General features: G+C 42.7%; 1 protein-coding gene across 2 annotated transcripts in view; it reads left to right on the plus strand.

The window, feature by feature from the left end:
- Window positions 1–416: 416 nt before the first annotated feature.
- The window catches only part of LOC139581088 (glycine receptor subunit alpha-4-like), a 95,099-nt gene continuing 72,726 nt past the window's right edge, over window positions 417–22,789 (plus strand). For both annotated transcript variants that reach the window (XM_071410470.1, XM_071410471.1), the window contains exon 1: window positions 417–762. In XM_071410470.1, the coding sequence (XP_071266571.1) occupies window positions 695–762 (68 nt within the window). In that variant the 5' untranslated portion in view covers window positions 417–694. The remainder of the gene's footprint in view (window positions 763–22,789) is intronic.

Genomic DNA, 22,789 nt, shown 5'->3' on the forward strand with positions numbered 1-22,789 from the left:
GTACCTCTCTATTCCTCTGTCACTCTTTCTCGCAGACACTCTTTCTCTCTCCCTCTCCCTCTTTCTGTCTGTCTGACTCTCTTCGTCTTTCTCTCCCTCTCCCTCTCTCTTTGTTCTGCCAGTCTCCTCCCTCCTGATATTTTCATTTTAATAAAAAGGGAGAGAAACAACAGAACCTTTCCCTCTTCCACACCTCTCAAATGACCAACCTGTGTGAGCTCACCCCATCCCCCTTAGCTCCCATTCACCTCCCCTTCCGTCTCCAACACAGAGATCATTTCAGTCTTTCTGGCAGGGATCAGAAAAGGGGCTACTGTCCCTTTAAATCCTCCCCATTATGATTCCTGGAGCAAGCAGCTGGCCATAAAAAAGGAGGGAGAAAGAAGGAGAATAGCACACACTCCCGCCAAAACACACTGACACACACACTCATACCCCCTCTGGCACTGTCCAGTGACTCCAGTCCAGCTCTGACAAGTGAAAAAGAAGAGCCTATTGTGGATTTGGGATTTGTACAGCCCTCTGTACTTAGTGGGATAAGTTTATTTTCCCAAAGCTAAGCTCTTGTCAGACTTGCAGAGACGATGCCTTCCTTTTGCCTAGTCTCAAAAACCGCTCAGTGGATTTGGTAGTTGCTCAGATAATTTTTTTGCAAGTTAATCCAACGGGAGGGATAGAGAGACTGAGCCAGAGAATGCTCCCAAAGCTCATAAGGATTCTATATGTCTTGTCTTTTAGCTTTTTCCATGGTGGCTTTATCAGGTAAGAAAGACCATTGCATTGCTTGTGGATTACCTTTCACTGTTATTTGCAGCAAAGTGCATTTTCAGCAGAGTGCATTTGAAGCAGTTATTTTTCTTTTTTCTGCGTTTTACATCCGCTTAGCAAGATTGTATTACGACATCTGTTATTGTGCTTACATTTTTCCGTGAGAAAGAAAATTAATAAAAGGTGAAGTTTGGATATATTGTTAATATAGATCTTGAGACTAACCTGACTTTTGTATCGTTGGACCTTGGCAAACACATTCTAATATCTAATATTTGATCCCTACAGCCTTTGTTTAAAAGGCTTACACAATACAATGGACATCTATATTTCACCCACAACTAAACAGATAAGATAAGATAGAACCTGTTATGACCTAAACTACCTGTAGAGGATCCAGCCGAACTTCTGTTATATATATTTTTTAAATTTCAAGGAGGGAGTGTGGATGCATGTATATTGTAACCATTATATAACAGTCACCATAACCTGGTAACCTGAACCATTTGTTTTTTTTAATAACAAATGCCTTATTCGGAAAAAGAGTCCTGAGGAGATTTCTGAAATGGCGAAATGAAATGAGTGTGCCAGCCTGGCAAGTGTGCGAAGCTTGATTAATTATCATAGGAAAACAGTGGCATGCTGCTGTCTCTGTTCTGTTTAGACGGAAGAGACGAGCCGCTCTCTTTTGCTCTTCCTCTCTTACTCCATCATCGCTGCCTTCTGTATTTTTCTCTCTTTTGCTTTCTCTTTCGCTCACTATCTTCCTCTCTTTATTGCTCTCTCCCTCTCTTTAACTCTCTCCCTCAGTCGCTCACCCCCCTTCCACATCTCTGTCTCTCTCTCCTTCCCCTATCCCCCTTCCCCGCCTGCTGCATCTCTCCTTGCGTAGCAGAAACTTTTGCAGTGAACGCTTTCCCTATTTCATGCCCTGTCAACCCCAGGTGTGGGAAAGGGATGGAATTAAGATCTGCATAATCCCACCGCCAGCCTTGACACTCGGTGAACCTTGGGTCTTGAGAGAGCAGCCCTTTAGCCTTGGCGAGCAGGTGAACTGACAGCACCTCCTCAGAGAAATCATCCCAGAAGCCCACCAACCAGGCATGGAAAGATGGGGGGGAGGAAAGAGGTGTAGAAGTAAGCCAAGGAGGGCAGCGAAAGAGAGGAGGGAGAGAGAGAGTAGGACAGAGAGGTAGACTAAAGGGAGGGGACAGCCGGTGTGGGGGATGGGGGAAAGCAAAATATTGCGGGAAATAAGAGAGAGAGGGAAATTGGCAGAGACTGTAACACGTCCAGTCCCCTGTGGGGATGGGGGAAGGAGGAAGGGGGGACCTGTGGCTTCTGTGGCTGGGTAACATGGTTGGTTTCTTAGGGACTGACAAGCCAGGACATCAAGCAGGGCACAGTAAATTACACGCTTTGTGATCAGTCATTGTAGGAGACTCACAGTAGATGTAGTGTGTGTGTGTGTGTGTGTGTGTGTGTGTGTGTGTGTGTGTGTGTGTGTGTGTGTGTGTGTGTGTGTGTGTGTGTGTGTGTGTGTGTGTGTGTGTGTGTGTGTGTTTACTACACTGCAACCCAACGTGTGGACAAAGACAGACACTGGCACCTATACCAGCATTTAGAAGCCGTAAAACTGCACAGATCCTGCTCCCAGTGCTATTTGGTCAGGGAAGGGAGCCAGACCGAGTCAGAGCTGAGCTGGTTTGTCTTCATTATGCACCAAATGGATATCAACATACTGAAATATCATTTTAAAAATCATTTTAAAACATGAATGCCCAAAACGTGTCTAAAACATACATGAACATGACCCTCCCCATCAATTACCGCTGTGGAGCCGGGCCTGCAGGTCTGAAATTAGCCTCTGTCCGACTCAGACTGCAATATCCCGGTGTCTGTCGTCCCCTCTGAACTGACTCATCTCATCACATGCCCCAGTGACCGACAACAAGGAACACTCGCGAGGACATACTTTATTAAATATGTACTTAACATGCAAATCCGGGGCAAATAGATGATTCAACTGGATGGTCATTGGATAGTAGACTTCGAGATGCCAGTGTTTTCTTATGAAAATGAGTCAGTGGTCATAATTATGTAAATAAGTGAGGGATTCGGTTGAGTGTGGTCAAGTGGGTGGATCACTTCAGATATCGCACAAAGGGACATCTGAGAGAGCCCAGAGATCTTTGTTTGCTCATTAGGGGAGTCCTGGTTCTAGTTCAGATACGTTGCTCCTATTCTAGGCCCTCCCAGTCTTCCCTTAATGGGCAGAAGAGATACGGGTAGTTTTAAAACGGAAGGTACAGGTAACTGCCAAAATAATGGAAACACTTGAGTAAATGCGGGATACAAAGTGTATTGCTGGGGCGGCAGGTAGCCTTGTAGTTAGAGCATTGGATTTGTAACCGAAAGGTTGCAAGATCAAATCCCCGAGCTGACAAGGTAAAAACAATCTGTCGTTCTGCCTCTGAACAAGGCAGTTAACCCACTGTTCCTAGGCTGTCATTGACGTCATTCCTGAGTTAATTAAGCAATTAACATCCCATCATGCTTTGGGTCATGTATAAAAATGGCATACTATGGCTATGCCCCCATAGGATGACAATGCCTCCATCCACAGGAGGCATGGTTACAATGGTTTGATTAGCCTGAAAATGAGGTAAACCATATGCCACCTCAGTCACCAGATCTCAACCCAATTGAACAGTTATCGGAGATTCTGGAGTGGCCTGATAAAGGGGGAGTCCAACCACCATCAACAAAACACCTACTTATGGAATTTATTGTGGGAGAATGGTGTTGACTCCCTCAAATAGAGTTCCAGACACTTATAAAATCTACGCCAAGGTGCATTGAAGCTGTGGTGGCCCAACCAATGATTTACATATACACTAGATGATTGATGGGAGCGCTGTGATGAAGCCACATGCAGTGCCTTTGGAAAGTATTCAGACCTCTTGACATTTTGTTTCAGAGATCAAGGATCTCTCTGTACTTTGCTCCACCCATCATATCCTCGATCCTAGCTAGTCTCCCAGTCCCTGCAGCTGGAAAACATCCCCACAGCATTATGCTGCCACCACCATGCTTCACAGTAGGGATGGTGCCAGGTTTCCTCCAGATGTGATGATGGCATTCAGGCCAAAGAGTGGTTTTATCAGACCAGAGAATCTTGTTTCTCATGGTCTGAGAGTCTTTAGGTGCCTTTTGGCTAACTCCAAGCATGCTGCCATGTGCCTTTTACTGAAGAGTGGCTTCCGTCTGACCATTCTACCATAAAGGCCTGATTGGGGGAGTGCTGCAGAGATGGGAGAACCTTCCAGAAGGACAACCGTCTCCACAGAAGAACTGGAGCTCTGTCAGAGTGACCATCGGGTTCTTGGTCACCTCCACAACCAAGGCCCTTCTCCCCCGATTGCTCAGTTTGGCCGGGCGGCCAACTCTAGGAAGAGTCTTGGTGGTTCCAAACTTCTTACATTTAAGAATGATAGAGGCCACTGTGTTCTTCGGGACCTTCAATGCTGCAGAAATGTTTTGGTATCCCTCCCCAGATCTGTGCTTCGACACAATCCTGTCTCAGAGCTCTACGGACAATTCCTTCGACCTCTTGGCTTGCTCTGACATGCACTGTCAACTGTGGGACCTTATATAGACAGGTGTGTGCCTTTCCAAATCATGTCCAATTAATTGAATTTACCACAGGTGGACTCCATTCAAGTTGTAGAAACATCTCAAGGATGATTAATGGAAACAGGATGCACCTGAGCTCAAGTTCGAGTCTCGTAGCAAAGGGTCTGAATACTTCTATGAATAAGGTATTTCTGTTTTTTACATTTTATGAACTTGCACAAATTTCTAAAAACCTGTTTTCACTTTGTCAATATGGGGTATTTGTCACGATCGTCGTTAGGTGAAAGAGAGGACCAAGGCGCAGCGTGATATAAATACATCTTCTTTTTAATAGAAGAAGAAACGAACACGAACACTAATACAAACTAGACAAAACAACAAACGACCGTGAAGCTATCAAACGAAAGTGCAGACACAAGCAACTAACGTCAAGACATAGACAATTACCCACAACCTACCTAATGCCTATGGCTGCCTAAATATGGCTCTCAATCAGAGACAACGATAGACAGCTGTCTCTAATTGAGAACCAATCCAGGCAACCATAGACTTACATAAACACCTACACTGAACACAACCCCATGAACTCTACAAAACCCCCTAGACAATACAAACACCCTAGACTAGACAAAAACACACAAACATCCCCCATGTCACACCCTGACCTAACTAAAAATGATAAAGAAAACAAAGATAACTAAGGCCAGGGCGTGACAGTATTGTGTGTAGATTGCTGAGAATCTTTTTTATTTAATCCATTTTAAATTAAGGCTGTAACGTAACAAAATGTGGATAAAATCAAGGGGTCTGAATACTTTCCGAAAGCACTGTATATACTGAAAATATATAAACTTAACATTCAACAATTTTACTGAGTTACAGTTCATACAACGAATTCAGTAAATTTAAATACATTCATTAGGCCCTAATCTATGGATTTCACATGACTGGGCAAGGGGCGCAGCCATGGTTGGGCCTGGGAGGGCACATGCCCACCTACTGGGGAACCAGGCCCCGCCAATCAGAATACATTTTTCCCCACAGAAATACTCCTCAGTTTCATCAGCTGTCAGGGTGGCTGGTCTCAGACAATCCCGCAGGTGAAGAAGCTGGATGTGGACTTCCTGGGCTGTCATGGTTACAAGTGGTCTGCGGTTGTTAGGCGGTTGAATGTACTCCCAAATTCTCAAAAATTACGTTGGAGGCGGCTTATGGTAGAGAAATAATTAAATGTTTATCTGGCAACAGCTCTGGTGGACATTCCTCAAGTCAGCATCCCAATTGCATGCTCCCTCAACTTGAGACATATGTGGCATTGTTGTGTGACAAAAGCGCACGTTTTAGAATGGCCTTTTATTGTCCCCTGCACAAGGTGCTCCTGTTTAATGATCATGCTGTTTAATCAGCTTCTTGATATGCCACACCTGTCAGGTGAATGGATTATCTTGGCAGAGGAGAAATGCTCACTAACAGGGATGTAAACAAATTAGTGCACAAGATTTTAGAGAAATAAGCTTTTTGTGTGTATGGAACATTTGCTGGGATCTTTTAACAGCTCATGAAACATAGCACTAACACTTTACGTGCTGCGTTTATATTTTTGTTCAGTATACATGAAGAGACAAATCTCTTGTTTATTAAAAATTAAGGCCCCAATTCCAACCGGAGTTAAGTGCACTTAAATGGAACGTAATTACCTTTTTTATACGCTTTTCTCACCATGCACATTCTGACCTGCTATTCGTTTTTGGGTGGAGATTGAATAAATTAAGATGTATCGGAGGTGTGTCGACACATACGCCTTCTTCTGACCTTGACTTAATTTCCTAATAATTCCACCAACTTTATACGAGAGGACACCATGAATAAGGTCTATTAAACCCACTGGTTCCAAGTGGAAAAAGCGTGTACTTGATTTATTTTGATAGAAATAACAACATTGTCCATGCACTGTAATTTACAACTTGATAAGAGCTATTGATAAGAGCCAGGTAAATGAGAAGTCAGTTTGGAAAGGGAATTGTAAATATAAATGACAGTTGTTTTAGATAGGCTATAATTTACCTTATAATCGCTGGAGAGAATTGTGAAACCAGTCATATTGCAGAACATTGAAGCATATCAACATATCAACTTTCCCACAGTAAAGTTTATGAAATGCTGTGCCATTATGCAAAATTGTACGACCATTTAACTTGCAAGGATGGGCACTTGAATGCCTTAATTATAGGCTACCCCGACTGTCTGTTTACTGTTTCTATCATGTTAAATATTAGTCAATTAGAGTATTGACCGTCAATAGGCCTAATTACAACACATATTGAACTGCCAATTTACTGTTAGTTCCCTTCAGTTGGTAAAGCCTACATTATTTTTCCATTTATTTACATTGAATACTTTAAATTAATTTGCTTCCTCCATAAATGCCATCACGGATCATTAGTAACAGTTGACATTCATAAAAAAAAAAAAAGAGACTAATTAAATTGTTATGGAGCGAGCACAGACCAAGTCATAACAGTTTAAACCCGACGCATGGTGAAATGCTTGGCTGTGTCATCACACAGTTCCATGGTTAGTGCAGGCAGTGGATTGTACACCATTCTCCCTATTATAATTCTACGTACAGTTGAAGTCAGAAGTTTACATACACCTTAACCAAATACATTTAAACTTAGTTTTTCACAATTCCTGACATTTAATCCTAGTAAAAATTCCCTGTCTTAGGTTGTTTAGGATCGCCATTTTATTTTAAGAATGTGAAATGTCAGAATAACAGTAGAGAGAATGATTTATTTCAGCTTTTATTTCTTTCATCACATTCCCAGTGGGTCAGAAGTTTACATACACTCAATTAGTATTTGGTAGCATTGCATTTAAATTGTTTAATTTGGGTCAAACGTTTCGGGTAGCCTTCCAATAGCTTCCCACAATAAGTTGGGTGAATTTTGGCCCATTCCTCCTGACAGAGCTGGTGTAACTGAGTCAGGTTAGTAGGCCTCCTTGCTCAAACACGCATTTTCTGTTCTGCCAACACATTTTCTATAGGATTGAGGTCAGGGCTTTGTGATGGCCACTCCAATACCTTGACTTTGTTGTCCTTAAGCCATTTTGCCACAACTTTGGAAGTATGCTTGGGGTAATTGTCCATTTGGAAGACCCATTTGTGACCAAGCTTTAACTTCCTGACTGATGTCTTGAGATGTTGCTTTAATATATCCACATCATTCCCCTTCCTCATGTTGCCATCTATTTTGTTAAGTACACCAGTCCCTCCTGCAGCAAAGCACCCCCACAACATGATGCTGCCACCCCAGTGCTTCACAGTTGGGATGGTGTTCTTCGGCTTGCAAGCATCCCCCTCTTTCCTCCAAACATAACGATGGTCATTATGGCTAAACAGTTCTATTTTGTTTCATCAGCCCAGAGGACATTTCTCCAAAAAGTACGATCTTTGTCCCCATGTGCAGTTGCAAACCGTAGTCTGGCTTTTTTATGGCGGTTTTGGAGCAGTGGCTTCATCCTTGCTGAGCGGCCTTTCAGGTTCTGTCAATATAGGACTTGTTTTACTGTGGATATAGATACTTTTGTACCTGTTTCCGCCAGCATCTTCACAAGGTCCTTTACTATTGTTCTGGGATTTATTTGCACTTTTTGCACCAAAGTACGTTCATCTCTAGGAGAAAGAACGCGTCTCTTTCCTGAGCAGTATGGCAGCTGCGTGGTCCCATGGTGTTTATACTTGCGTACTATTGTTTGTACAGATGAACGTGGTACCTTCAGGCATTTGGAAAATGCTCCCAAGGATGAACCAGACTTGTGGAGGTCTACAATTATTTTTCTGAGGACTTGGCTGATATCTTTTGATTTTCCCATGATGTCAAGCAAAGAGGCACTGAGTTTGAAGCTAGGCCTTGAAATACATCCACAGGTACACCTCTGGAATTTTCAAAGCTGTTTAAAAGGCACAGTCAACTTAGTGTATGTAAACTTCTGACCCACTTGAATTGTGATTCAGTGATTTATAAGTGAAATAATCTGTCTGTAAACAATTGTTGGAAAAATGACTTGTGTCATGCACAAAGTAGATGTCCTAACCGACTTGCCAAAACTATAGTTTGTTAGCAAGAAATCTGTGGAGTGGTTGAAAAACGAGTTTTAATGACTCCAACCTAAGTGTATGTAAACTTCTGACTTCAACTGTACGCTAATCGTCCAACACTTCCACAGGTTAAAGAACCATGTGGCTATTTTCAGAATTAAATCACACCACAGTATTTTTTATTCATCAATATATTTTGTGCGTGAAGTCTCTCGAAACTTAAAAAAAAATGTATTCATACATACTTTCCTAACCCTAAAATGGGCCTAAATAATCTACAAGATCAGTCTTCTACCAGTTGTTGTTGAAACGGAGATGAATATGCATATATTTAAATGGATTTCTTTCATTGATCCCTATTTTCTGAACCTATTCTCTCTATGTATTCTAGTCTGTTGACCAAATTCTAATTAAAACAAGGTACACTGTATTTAAAGGGAGGGCTTAAGATAAGATAAATATACTGAAAATCCTATTGAATGAAAATCCCATGAGAAAATCTGTTGGCCGCAAGTGGGTTTTCAGCAGTTGAATTACATTTATTCCGCATGGGCAAGTGAACCAGGCCTGCAAAGCCTGTTACACACCTTGATAAGGTAAGTCTGAATACCAACTACTGAGAAATGCATATGAAAAGGAGTGTGTAAGAAAGGCATAATTTCCTTAATCTGAATCAGGGCCTATGTGTACGAGGGGACAGATTTGAACCTTTAGGTTTATTGAGACCGAAACATTGGTATTAGATTCATTGAATCTGAGGAGCATTAAGATCAGAAATCTTATGGTCTTACATTTCTCTGACTCAGCCATTTTTTTTGTTTTTCACTTCCTTTCCAAAAGCATGTGAGAATAGACTAATGAGGAGATGTTTTGGGTAAAAGGAGGAATGTCACATAGTAAAATAGGGGGTGCATATACAGTGTGTTTCCTGTTTCACACATGTACAAGTGTACAACCTGTACAAGTGTGTGATGTGAAATGGAAATTCGTTTTTTTGCATCTCCCACTCCCCTGAAACATCCTCTGAGCGGGGGATCACGGCCAGGGATAAGCCATTATTCACGGAAATCCTGGAGCAATTAGGGTTAAGTGCCTTGCTCAAGGGCAGATCGACAGATTCTTTCCCCTAGTCGGCTCGGGGATTGTAATTTTCGGGTTCCGATTAATGGCGCAACACTCTGACCCAGTGTTTCCCAAACTCGGTCCTGGGGACCCCAAGGTGTGTACGTTTAGGTTTTTGCCCTAGTCCTACACAGCCCATTAAAATAATCAAAGCTCGATGATTAGTTGATTATTTGAGTCAGCCGTGTAGTGCTAGGGCAAAAAACCTAAAACGTGCACCCCTTGGGGTCCCGAGGACCAAGTTAGGGAAACACTGCTCTAACCGCTAGGCTACCTGCCGCGGGAGGAGAGAAAGGACAGATGTGATGTGAGTTAATGGTTAGAAAGTGAGGGCCAAGTTGGATGGAGGGTGGTGAAAAGGGGCTGTTCTCATCTGTCTGTCGTCTCTGCCTCGAAGGAGTGCGCTACGAGGATTGACTCAAACAAGATAAGGAGTAGGAAAAGACAATGGATACCAAGTGACTGAAAAATATGGTGGAGACAAAATAAATGAATATAATTCTTGTTAGAAAATCACCAAAAACTTTGAATATGGGCCCAGCCACACACATTTCACCTCTGTTGAAACCATATTGAGCCAATGTTTGTGTATGGGGCTCAACATTCGTTGACGAACAACAGAGATCTCGGACAGTCATTTGTCAGTATCTATCATTTTTAGTTAAATGTTAAATGGATACATAACGCATTCTTCACACATTTCATCCATGAACAGGCAGGCGGGTACTCGATAACAGCTTCAAAATACAAACACTCAGACATAAAAATACAAATATTCCTTCGGATAGACTGTTACCATTTTACCATTTATGCCTAGCGCACAGTTGTCTGAAAGTGTTTACCAGCAGCTTACTTAAACTCAATAGCTCACTGTCCAGCCAGACAGAACAAACCAAATTTTCCCTCTAATATTTGTTTCGTCGCATGGCAAACAGGCTGAATGAGCCCACAAACCCACGGCATACATTCCAATCGTACATTGCAGCTTCCTCTTTGCCAGGGCTCACTTGAAAAAAATAGATTCCTATCTCAAATGGGACTTACCTAGTTAAATAAACATTTAAAAAAAATGCTAAACATGGTCATGGGAACCCAAAATATGTCTACTAGAACACAGACACAAAACCGTCTTGTGCTTCAGTGAGCATTAGATTTGAGTGTGGATATATGGCCCCGAGAGGTGACAACTTACTAATGGTCTCTCCAGAGAGAGCCAATGTGTTCGTGGCAGAGGCTGACACCTCGGGCTGGGAGACAAGAGACGGATGGTTCTCAGCCCATTTCACCCGGCACCTCGTCTGACCTTTTCCACGTCCTTACCATGAGATGGACTGTGCATAACAACCTCCTTTTGTCCACGACTGAAGGATAAGGGATTGGCAAAAAGCAGATCACTGAGATCTGACTGCGAGAGCATATGGGGCTGAGAGGTACAGTAGCCTGGGATCCACACTGAATATCATTTTGTCGGTGTCTGGAATAAGCAGGGTTTTGCAAAAATCATGTGTTTGCAAAGAAGACTATTCTGACCTGCTATAATTTAGCTAATTCTAAGTGCCCTCTGTTGAAGCAGGCCCAGACAATCAATTAAGTGAAAATTAGTATTCAGTTTCCATTTGCAACACAGGTAAAGGGGCCAATTCTGTAATATCTTCTTGTCAAGCACATCACCTCACATGGACAGTAATTTTAAAAACATTTTCACCCAACTTTTTCCCTGAGAGAGAATTGACACTATGGATTTTTATCTTGTAGTAACCCTTGCCTGCTGCTTGCCTGGGCTTGTGTGGCAAAGTTGACAATGTGCCATTTCTCCACTGTCAGGCCCCAAACTTTGAGCCAAACCCAGAGCCACTGAATAAAGCACCCGTCATGAAGTGCAACTGATGCAGATGATGGGAGCCCAGTGTAAACCGTTAAACCTTTCTTTCCTGACAGTCGCCCTAATGATTAAGGCTACATCTGAAATGTAACCCTATTCCCTACAACCCTATTCCACCCATATGGCTCTGGTCAAAAGTAGTGTGCTATGTAGGGAATGGGTTACCCTTTGGGATGCATCCTTACAGAGAGGTGGGCTGCTGCTGCTGCTCGGGTCTGGCTCACACAGCCAGCAGAGCATCAAATCAAATATTGTTTTGGGTTGGCTTATCAGCTCTTCCAAATCTAAACCTAAGGGATCCCAGGGGTGCCAGAAAGCATTTAGGACATTTTACCACTACATGCCTCGACAAAATGTGGCCCAAGCTACCAAGGCCAGCTTCTAACCAGCTGCTGCACGGATATACAGAGTCCAGGATTAACAGAGAGGATCGAGAAAGGAATAGAAAAAAGACACGCTGCTCGATGTTAATGCTACAGGAAGCGAAATCACGACTTGTATTCTTACGCAGTGTGAGAGAGGTATGTGATAAAGGGGTGAGACAGTCTTATTGCAGTCACAAGACACACTGATTTGATTGCTGACAGTGTTTCCAGACGCTCTATCTTTGACGACCACATGCCGCTTCACATATCTGCACACCTGGGTTGTGTTCATTAGGGCACTTTACATTAACAGATACACCACTGTTCAAACGTTTGGGGTCACTTAGAAATGTCCTTGTTTTCCATGAAAACATACATGAAATGAGTTGCAAAATGAATAGGAAATATAGTCAAGACATTGACAAGGTTATAAATAATGATTTTGAATTGAAACACTAATTGTGTCTTTCAAACTTTGCTTTTGTCAAAGAATCATCCATTTGCAGCAATTACAGCCTTGCAGACTTTTGCCATTCTAGTTGTCATTTTTTTAAAGTAATCTAAAGAGATTTCACCCCATGCTTCCTGAAGCACCTCCCACAAGTTGTATTGCCTTGATGGGCACTTCTTACGTACCGTACGGTCAAGCTGCTCCCACAACAGCTCAATAGTGTTGAGATCCGGTGACTGTGCTGGCCACTCCATTATAGACAGAATACCAGCTGACTGCTTCTTCCCTAAATAGTTTTTGCATAGTTTGGAGTTGTGCTTTGGGTTGTTGTCCTGTTGTAGGAGGAAATTGGCTCCAGTTAAGCACCATCCACAGGGTATGACATGGCGTTGCAAAATGGAGGGATAACCTTCCTTCTTCACGATCCCTTTCACCCTGTACAAATCTCCCACTTTAGCACCACCAAAGCACCCCCAGACAGATGGTGTCAAGCACTCCTCCAGCATCTTTTCATTTGTTCTGCATCTCACGAATGTTCTTCTTTGTGATCCAAACACCTCAAACTTAGATTTGTCTGTCCTTAGCACTTGTTTTCAATCTTCCTCTCTCCAGTGTCTGTGTTCTTTTGCCCATCTTAATCTTCTTTTTTTAATTATTGGCAAATCTGAGATATGGCTTTTTCTTTGCAACTCTGCCTCGAAGGTCAGCCTCCCGGAGTCGCCTCTTCACTGTTGACGTTAAGACTGGTGTTTTGCAGGTCCTATTTAATGAAGCTGCCAGTTGAGGACTGATGAGGCATCTGTTTCTCAAACTAGACACACTATTGTACTTGTCCTCTTGTTCAGTTTTGCACCAGGGCCTCCCACTCGTCTTTCTATTCTGGTTAGAACAAGTTTGCGCTGTTCTGTGAAGGTAGTACACAGCGTTGTACGAGATCTTCAGTTTCTTGGCTATTTCTCGCATGGAATAGCCTTCATTTCTCAGAACAAGAATAGACTGACGAGTTTCAGAATAAAGTTATTTGTTTCTGGCCATTTTGAGCCTGTAATCCAACCCACAACTGCTGATGCTCCAGATACTCAACTAGTCTAAAGAAGACCAGTTTTTATTGCTTCTTTAATCAGAACAACAGTTTTCAGCTGTGCTAACATAATTGCAAAAGGGTTTTCTAATGATCAATTAGCCTTTTAAAATGATCAACTTGGATTAGCTAACACAATGTGCCATTGGAACACAGGAGTGATGGTTGCTGATAATGGGCCTCTGTATGCCTATGTAGATATTCCATAAAAAATATTCCCTTTCCAGCTACAACAGTCATTTACAACATTAACAATGTCTACACTGTATTTCTGATCAATTTGATGTTATTTTAAATGGACACATTTTTTTGCTTTTCTTTCAAAAACAAGGACAATTCTAAGTGTCCCCAAACTTTTGAACGGTAGTGTATGTAAAATGATTAGTGATTCCTAAACCCTGTCGTATGACACAACCTTCTATCATTACGACACATTATCAACACACAGACAGTCACAGCCTTTCCTTATACTAACATAGCAGTCATTACAACCATCTCATATTAGCCCATACCATTCCAGAGTGTCTCATTAGGAACACAATGCCCAGTGTATAGGCTACCTGAGGGAATCCATAGAATATGTGCTCTCTCCCTCCCAAGGATGGATATAGCCTTTTATTGGCTCAGTAGCACTCTAGCCAATGGCTGCTGAGTTCATTGCTGCAAGTTACGTTCACTGCAATTACGGACATGTAGTGGGGCCATTACAAAGCCTTTCATGTTATTAAGCACATGCCATATAGCCTGATAGATAGTCTACCAGAGGAACGAGAGGGAGAGGGGTAGGGAAGGAGAGAGGCAGATGGGGAAAAGGTGGAAAGAGGGAGAGAGAGAAAGGGGGAGAGAGAAAGAATGAAAGAGATTGCAGGTAGATCCATTATCCTGAGGATCTCTCGACCTCAGCTTTGTCAATGGATTACCAATTTGGGATCCACTATACATTAAGTAGCTCTTATGCATGTAATTACTCCATAATTGTCCCCCACGATGAAGTTGGGGCGGAGACTGTGGATCGGTCTCTGTCCTTTCGCACGTTCCCACACCCCCTATCTGACAGCACTGGACCAAATGTGACAAAACTTGAGTGAATAATGGGTATGCCATAGAGATCTGGCATTTACAAAATTACACTGATTGGCCAGATGGTGGCACTATAAAAAGCGATTGAAAATGCTAACTTCCAGGATGGCATATCAATGCACATTTGTGGCCTGCTGGAGGTCATTTTGCAGGGCTCTGGCAGTGCTCCTCCTTGCACAAAGGCGGAGGTAGCGGTCCTGCTGCTGGGTTGTTGCCCTCCTACGGCCTCCTCCACGTCTCCTGATGTACTGGCCTGTCTCCTGGTAGCGCCTCCATGCTCTGGACACTACGCTGACAGACACAGCAAAACTTCTTGCCACAGCTCGCATTGATGTGCCATCCTGGATGAGCTGCACTACCTGAGCCACTTGTGTGGGTTGTAGACTCCGTCTCATGCTACCACTAGAGTGAAAGCACCGCCAGCATTCAAAAGTGACCAAAACATCAGCCAGGAAGCATAGGAACTGAGAAGTGGTCTGTGGTCACCACCTGCAGAACCACTCCTTTATTGGGGGTGTCTTGCTAATTGCCTATAATTTCCACCTTTTGTCTATTCCATTTGCACAACAGCATGTGAAATTTATTGTCAATCAGTGTTGCTTCCTAAGTGGACAGTTTGATTTCACAGAAGTGTGATTGACTTGAAGTTACATTGTGTTCCCTTTATTTTTTTGAGCAGTGTATATATATATATATATAAATAAAACTTTTCCACTCATTCAATTAATCCTATTCTGACCCAAGCCCTTCATTATTTGCATCATTGGTATATCTGGTTGGTAGATCTGAATGGCCCCACACTGGCCTTTACTGGATAAGATTTAATACATTTGATGGGACAATACATGGTTGGAGAATAAAAATGCACTCATACTGACTGACTTCAGGTTTGTACGTGTCATTACTTCTGCCTATATATATTCTCAGGGTCGAGAAAACACTGCAAGCACAACCAACGAATGCCTGAATTTAATGAGATACCTGGAGATACTTGAGGCCCAGCGTCAACAGCAGGATCAGCACTTCAATCATCTGCTTTAAGATGAGGCAGCAGCCAGTGCAGCAGAAAGGACAGCCAGGGCTGCTGAGATGGCCCAGACCGCCTTGTTAACCATAGCTTCATAGCTGTATTTGGACAGTTTATTCAAGCCATAAAAGGATGTCAGACAGCAACAGCAGACATGTCACTAGACTAAACTGGCTGAAGTTCTTATATACTGTATATAAAAATATATATATATTACATTTGTACTACACCAAAAGCATTGTGAATGTGGCTTCCAATTACCGTTTGTTGAATTTAGCCTACTGTTAAACAATGAAAATAATGTACATTTCGCGATTTATTTGCGAAAAACTTCAACATGCTTACTTGTGTTGATTTTACATTTTGGAAAAAAATATTGATTTGAATAGTTTTCTTAAACAACAATCAAACATTGGTCAAACGTAGAAGATACAATCGTGTAGTAGGCTATTCACAGGGGGCAAAACACTGAACTTGTAAGAACATACAGTATGTCTCATGGTAAAATTAACATAAGACAGTATATTAGTACTCTAATAATCCCCAAGGGTAAAATCATATGATAGGGGTTATAGTAACCAAAAAAGGGCGATAACCACTGAGCTCAGGGACCAGGCTTGGTCTGTCATGTTAGTAGTTCTGTTGATGGTCCAGGCACTTTGTTGCCCAAAGGGTGTTGGGTGTCTGTGAGAAGAGGGAGAAAATCACAAAGAAAGAAAATATGTTATTAAACATGGTTTATTTGTTAATGGGACACACATCAATTCACCATAGCATCTGTGGAGATAATATAGTTGATTACTTAGAGGCGCAACTTTGGTTTTAGAAGTGGGGGGGGGTTCTATTATAATTTATTTTTTATCCAGTCGGATAAACACTCCAAACAGCCTACCCGACCGCTCGGAGGCGTCTGCATGGTCCTAAAGCACACCTTGTGCAGGACTCATTGCAAGCAACTGTAACAGTTGTCCTCATTCCAAATAAGTTTTGAACAATTCACAAAGACCGATACACAACAGCTAGCTAAACAAATAACCATACTGTACCTTTCTGGAGCATTTCTTTCTATGCGTAAACTGGTCTTTCAACCGGCTGAATCGATCCTTTCCTCGCATGATAACTTATGTTGTGTATTTTATCCATCTGTCTTTTCAGCTGTCTCCTTTCATTCAGTCCCCATTGCTGCTCAGGAACAAAAATTAAAAGAATAGGACAAAATAGCCCGGGTAACTCCAGCACATCTCTCTCCTCCATACTTAAAAATGCCAGTCACAGTGGATAACAACAATGTCACTGTCGAAGTGTGTCATCGGTCGCTGTCTTAAAAACACAACCAGTTCCTCTAGTGGAATTGTGCCAATAAAATGACCAATCTGCACTAAACTTGATATGTGACATCTATGGACAAAAGTCTCTCAAAGCAATACTTTCCAGACTAGTACCTAAAACAAACGTGGTCGCTATTGACCAATACAAATTCACATGGGCGTGTTCTGGCACATAACTCAGTCAAGGATATTTGTATTTTCACAACATTTGGTAAAAGACAACATATAACATTAATATCGACCACATGGTGACGCTATAACAGACACATATTTATTTATCTTGATCTGTTTGATGAAATTTGGCACACATGCTCAGGGATATGATTCTAGCTAACCCACGCGATATCTCAGACACCACTGGCCTGATTTTGACTAAACTTAGGTGAATCATGCGTCTTGCTATATAGAGATCGCCATTTACAAAATGACACTGATTGGCCCAAGGGGGGTGCTGCATCATTCGTTGGGGGACGACATGTGGATATACAGTGGAGGAAATGACATACTGGTGTAAAGGATGTCACACTGCTTGCTTAGTGTGTACTGCTTCCTCATGATTCGCCTCACACCTAGGACACCTAGGATCGAACCCTTGTTACTATTTAAGCCAGTGTAGCACATGGGGATGTGTGAAATTTACCCTTCAGCCTGAAGTGTCCGCACTTGTGCCAGCGAATGGCTAGGTTTTCGCATGGCACCGACTGGTAAGACTCTAGCTAGGCCCTGGGTTCGATCCTAGGTGTGAGCCGAATAATGAAGAAGCAGTACACACTAAGCATGACATCCTTTATACCAGCATATAATTTCCTACACTGTATATGGGAATGGTAGATAAAGTGCAAAAGCAAATTATTAAATGATATAGAACTAGGCTAAACAGACCAAATTCTTACAAATTAGCAGACTTGTGTTTCGTTCCATGACATTAGAGCCATTGCAGTAATTTATTTAGGCTACTGTGTAATGAGTTACGACATCAAGAAAAATACAATTCCACATTATTTTGTGCAATGTGTGTATGCTAAGTGTGAGCCTGATTTGCTATGGTGGGGTTACAGAATGTGATTTTGAAAGATGCAAGTTGGCCGAGGTCTGTTAGTATGGAAGTGTGTGAGTGCCGGTAGAATCCTTCCAAGGAGAGGAGAAGAGAAGGAGAAATCTTCAGTTAAGCTGAAACACTGAGAGGGAAGGAACTGAGTTGACAGCTATAGAAATTGAACTGAAGTCATGAAGTCAGTTTAACCTTGTGTTGGTCTGTCAAAATAGACGAGAGAACTGTCTTGACTAGATGGCCATATTATGCACTTCAAACTTGTACAGCCAGAGGAGGAGGAGGAAGAGAAAATCTCACTCACTCTGTCACTCGCACTCTGTCACTCAGCTCGTCAGATAACACAATGGTACGGTGGGCCCCGTTCCTCTCTAGCAGCATGACATGAGAGTGAGCTGTTGCATACGGAAGCCCGTGTAATTCCTCGCCGCACAAGTTAGCAGCACTGGTTTCAGGGCAAATCTCCACAACCCTCGACTCCATCCAGGCTGCTACTGCTAGAGCACATTAAATCCAATAGCACTAAATCACAACCGTGCCACCGTCAAGTAGCAAAGGCTGATTTGTGCACTGACCTCGCTACTGAAGCCAGCTACTACACCGGACGTCGAATCCGATTCATTTAATTTAGCGTTCTCTCTCTTTTTTATTTTTCACTATATTTCACAATCCTGTCCAATACACTTTTATATATTTTTTTATATACTGTATCAGCGAAAAAATGGGAGTTCCCCATTCCTTAAAAAATATATACTGATTCGGACATTTGAACCAACATATACAGCATACATACAAACACAGTGCCGACACACTGGACAAATAATCTATCATTATGAAATCTGAATGGGAATTCAGTATTTGTGGGTTTAAGCATTGAGCACGTGTCCAAAAAAACTCACAAACAAGTACATGCACTTTGAACCATCACACTTTTTACTTTAGTTTATTTAGCAATTATTTCCTTACTTTGCATTGTTGGTTAAGGGCTTGTAAGTAAGCATTTCACAGTAAGGTTGTATTCACTCAACTTTTTTCCGTTTGGTGCCTAATGAACACGACCCTGCACACCCTTCCCTTAGAAAACCTCCCCAGTCTCCTCTCCTGCTTGGCACCGTGATACCTTACTGTATTAGGCATGCATGGCCACGCTGTCTTCATGTTTATCTGAGCACAGCAGAGCGGGCCCACAGCCTCCTCCCCGGTGCAGTCTCTCTTTTATCGGGCGCAGATTGGGCCCCGCTGTTTGTCCTTGGTTGCATCCAAAATGGCACAATATTCCCTATATAGTGCACTACTTTTGACCAGGGCCTATAGTGTCCCATAGGGCTTTGGTATTGCACTATATAGGGAATAAGGTGCCATTTGGGACACAGCCCTTGTTTTCAATTTCACTTTGATGCTTGACCACTGTCTGAGGCTCCCCCAATTCATCTGTATGACCCCCGTTAGATGCCCAGCACATCGTTATGCTGTGGGGATGTGGCCAAATCGCTAACTGCCTATTGGCTGGAGGGTCGTTTGCCTTTCAATAAGGGGGCGTGTCATTTGGTTGTTGGGTAAACCGGTCGTGGATATAAACTGATGGCACTGTGTGGTGGGAACTTTTTTACTATAACAATTTAAATATTTAAATCAAATCAAATTGTATTGGTCACCTACATGGTTAGCAGTTGTCAAGGTGAGTGTAGCGAAATGCTTTATCTACACAAAGTGATTTTAAAAAAATAAAAAAATAGTCTTCAGGTCATGAGGAAAACATACACGCATGCACACACTCACAATGGGATTAGTTATATGCCATTGTCCTGTACTTTAAATGGCAAAAATAGAAAAGCGTGTCCATATCTCTTTGTACTCAGCATGTACCATGCCCAGAGCAAAAGAGGAATCAAGTGGACTGTGACATGGCAATGCGGCAGTGTGTGTGTGTGCGTGTGTGTGTGTGTGTGTGTGTGTGTGTGTGTGTGTGTGTGTGTGTGTGTGTGTGTGTGTGTGTGTGTGTGTGTGTGTGTGTGTGTGTGTGTGTGTGTGTGTGTGTGTGTGTGTGTGTGTGTGTGTGTGTGGTGTGAGAGGTGGTGCCAGTTTACAAACAGAACGCACTCCACACAAAAGAGGACATGTCCTCTGGACAACTACACTAGTGGGCACGGGCTCTCTGCTGGAGTTTCACCAGCCAGTGAGTGAGGATTAAACTGTTCAGGAGTGGAGCCAGTCTTTCTCCTCGGTTGGCTGATCCACACTATAGGGCCAACCCAAACCGTACCGGCTCGGATATTTTTTTATGTAGTCCTTCCCTGCATGGTTCCAGCAACTATGGTGGACCCGTAACCAGGCCAGCTCAGTACAGCTCAGTTTGGCCCTTTTGTGTGAATCAGGCATCAACACATAATATAGCATAGAGAATCAGGAACCATTGGGACAACATGAGAGAAAACGCAAACCCAATAATATCAATAGGACACAATGGTTCCATTTCTAGCCATGTCCTTTGTAAATGTATTCCATCACCCCTCCCTGCTTTATCAACAACTGGCAAAATAAAAATATAGGAAAAAAAACAAAGACAATATACATTTTTCCTCAGACGGAGCTCCTAGGCTTCCTAGTGTTTTCTGGATGTTGCATTGGCGGGGATTTCAATTAGTCACCGGGTTGCAGGAAGCTGTTGACTGATGTGTGTGCGTGTGTTTGCGTGCGTGCTCGCTCGGCTCCATATGTCTCCTCTATCAGGCTGAAAGGGATCTCAGAAGGCTGGCACAGATAGTGGAGCAGTGAAATGGTAGAAAACATTGAGATACCATCCATCTGAAAGCTCATTTTGGTTTCAATTTGAAGACTTTTCTACCTGTACGTGCTTACTGAATGTGACCTAGCTGAACTAATTTACTTTAGGTGCTGTTGTGTTCCATATTTTAAAAAATATATTTATGGCAAAGGCTCATGTGTGGATCATTTTAGATTGGCTAAACTTCCATAGTGTTGAGGAATTTGTGGGTTACTTTTGCTGATTTAAACAACACATGTCTGGCTTTAGACTAAAATGTTGTTCTCATTAGAACTGACTGTTGACTAATGAAGAGTTGTTGTTAGTAATGCAAGATTCTTCCTGAAAAAGCAGCTTGGTAATTTCACAGATCAAAAATCTTAAATGTTAGGGAGTTTTTGACAATGGCTATGAGGGTGTGAAAACATGTACTTCTGATAGCATCAATACAAATAAAATCATCTCTGAGGCTAACAGTGGCTAATTAGACATATAGTGCGCATCATCATTTGCAGATTTTCAAAGGTGCTAATACAGGGAATGAGATACATTTTCTTTCGAGGGAACAGTATGGCCTCCCGTGTGTGTGGTACAAACTCTCCCTCTTTCCATTGGAGCAGTAGAGTCTCAGGTTTTGTTAAGACGTACAATGGCGAGCATTCACATCCAGTCTGTGTTATCTGTTACTGTGCATCTGTCCGGTCTCAGAAGAGGAAAAACTCCTGCCAGAGTTTGTACAGTCAAATGCTACATTAAATGCATGGGTCATATAGAAAACGAGCAACGCACACACATAGATATGTATTACTATACTGTATTTGTGACTTTTTGGGGACCAACAATTGATTCCCATTCAAAATCCTATTTTCCCTAACCCCTAACCCTAACCACTAACCCTAATTCTAACCCTAAGCCTAAAATAGACTTTTTACAAGTGAGAACAGACTAAATGTCCTCACTAAATTTAGTTGGTTTACTATTCTTGTGAGGACGTCTCGTACTCACACAATCTCTGGCAGGCTCAAGTCCAGCTTTGCCATTCCTCTTTCCACCACTGTCTGTCTGGCGCTGGTCATCCTGTTGAAACAGAGAAACCAGCGGCCATGCCTTTGGTGTTCCTTTCCCTCTCTCACTCTCTTGACCAAAATGTGGGTCATACCCAGTGCAGCCAGTGTGTGTGTGTGTGTGTGTCTCTACTCGCTCTCGGTCTATGCATCGGCATGTCTCTGTCTGTGTGTCTGTCTGAGTTACCGTGTATGCGGAACCTGTTGAGCCTCTGTTATCCAGAGCGGCAGACCCAGTAGAGCTGTGTCCACATTGGTTTAAGGCACCTTGGTCCGTAATTGGGGTCAAGCGCCAGTTGACTCACCCACTCCTGCTAGGACGTTGGTTCGCCGCAGTCTGGGTTGACAGTAAATGGGCTTCAGTCCCTGGGGCATAGAGGTTGGGGGAGGCACCAGAGTTCCGCCCGAGAAAGCATCCGAGGAGGGCTAAGCTACTGTAACAACCCTGTGACTCAGCCGTGTAATGACCAAACAGAGGAGCCAGGGTTAACGGCAGCTAGTTCACCGCTAGTGCGCCTCAGATATCAGGCCAAGTGATGACCAATGGGACTAATCAGAGCTGACACCCCCCATTCATATTCATACTGGCTCAGGTGGTAAGTGGAAGACATTTATCATCTCACTCATATATGGTGCATTTGCGTACAAAATGGCACCCTATTCCGTGTTCTCTACATTTATAAAAGTGGTGCACTATGTAGGGGAAATGGTGCCATTTGGAATGCAAACTGCAGGTTTTGATTATACAGTAGACTCCTCCCGTGGGATTGTGTGGGATTTCCGGGCAGGTGAGAGTTCCCAATGGGGATTTGAAACCAAGGTGGCGTCTTGTCAGTGGTGGGAAGGTGCACACTGGGAGAGAATCTGTGCTGACACACACACAGTAACTTCATTATCTCACCCACTTACCAATCCAGTTAGCTTGCATCAAAAATCCAATCTTACTCCTCTCTAATTGCTGCATTTCATTACCTTGAATAGATTACGAACATGAAACACACTGCTTCTTTGATCAGTGAGATTATACGGACAACGTTTGATCACACCCGCTTTGCTTACCGCAAGGTT

Source organism: Salvelinus alpinus, chromosome 7, assembly GCF_045679555.1.
Source record: "Salvelinus alpinus chromosome 7, SLU_Salpinus.1, whole genome shotgun sequence".
Lineage (NCBI taxonomy): Eukaryota > Metazoa > Chordata > Actinopteri > Salmoniformes > Salmonidae > Salvelinus > Salvelinus alpinus.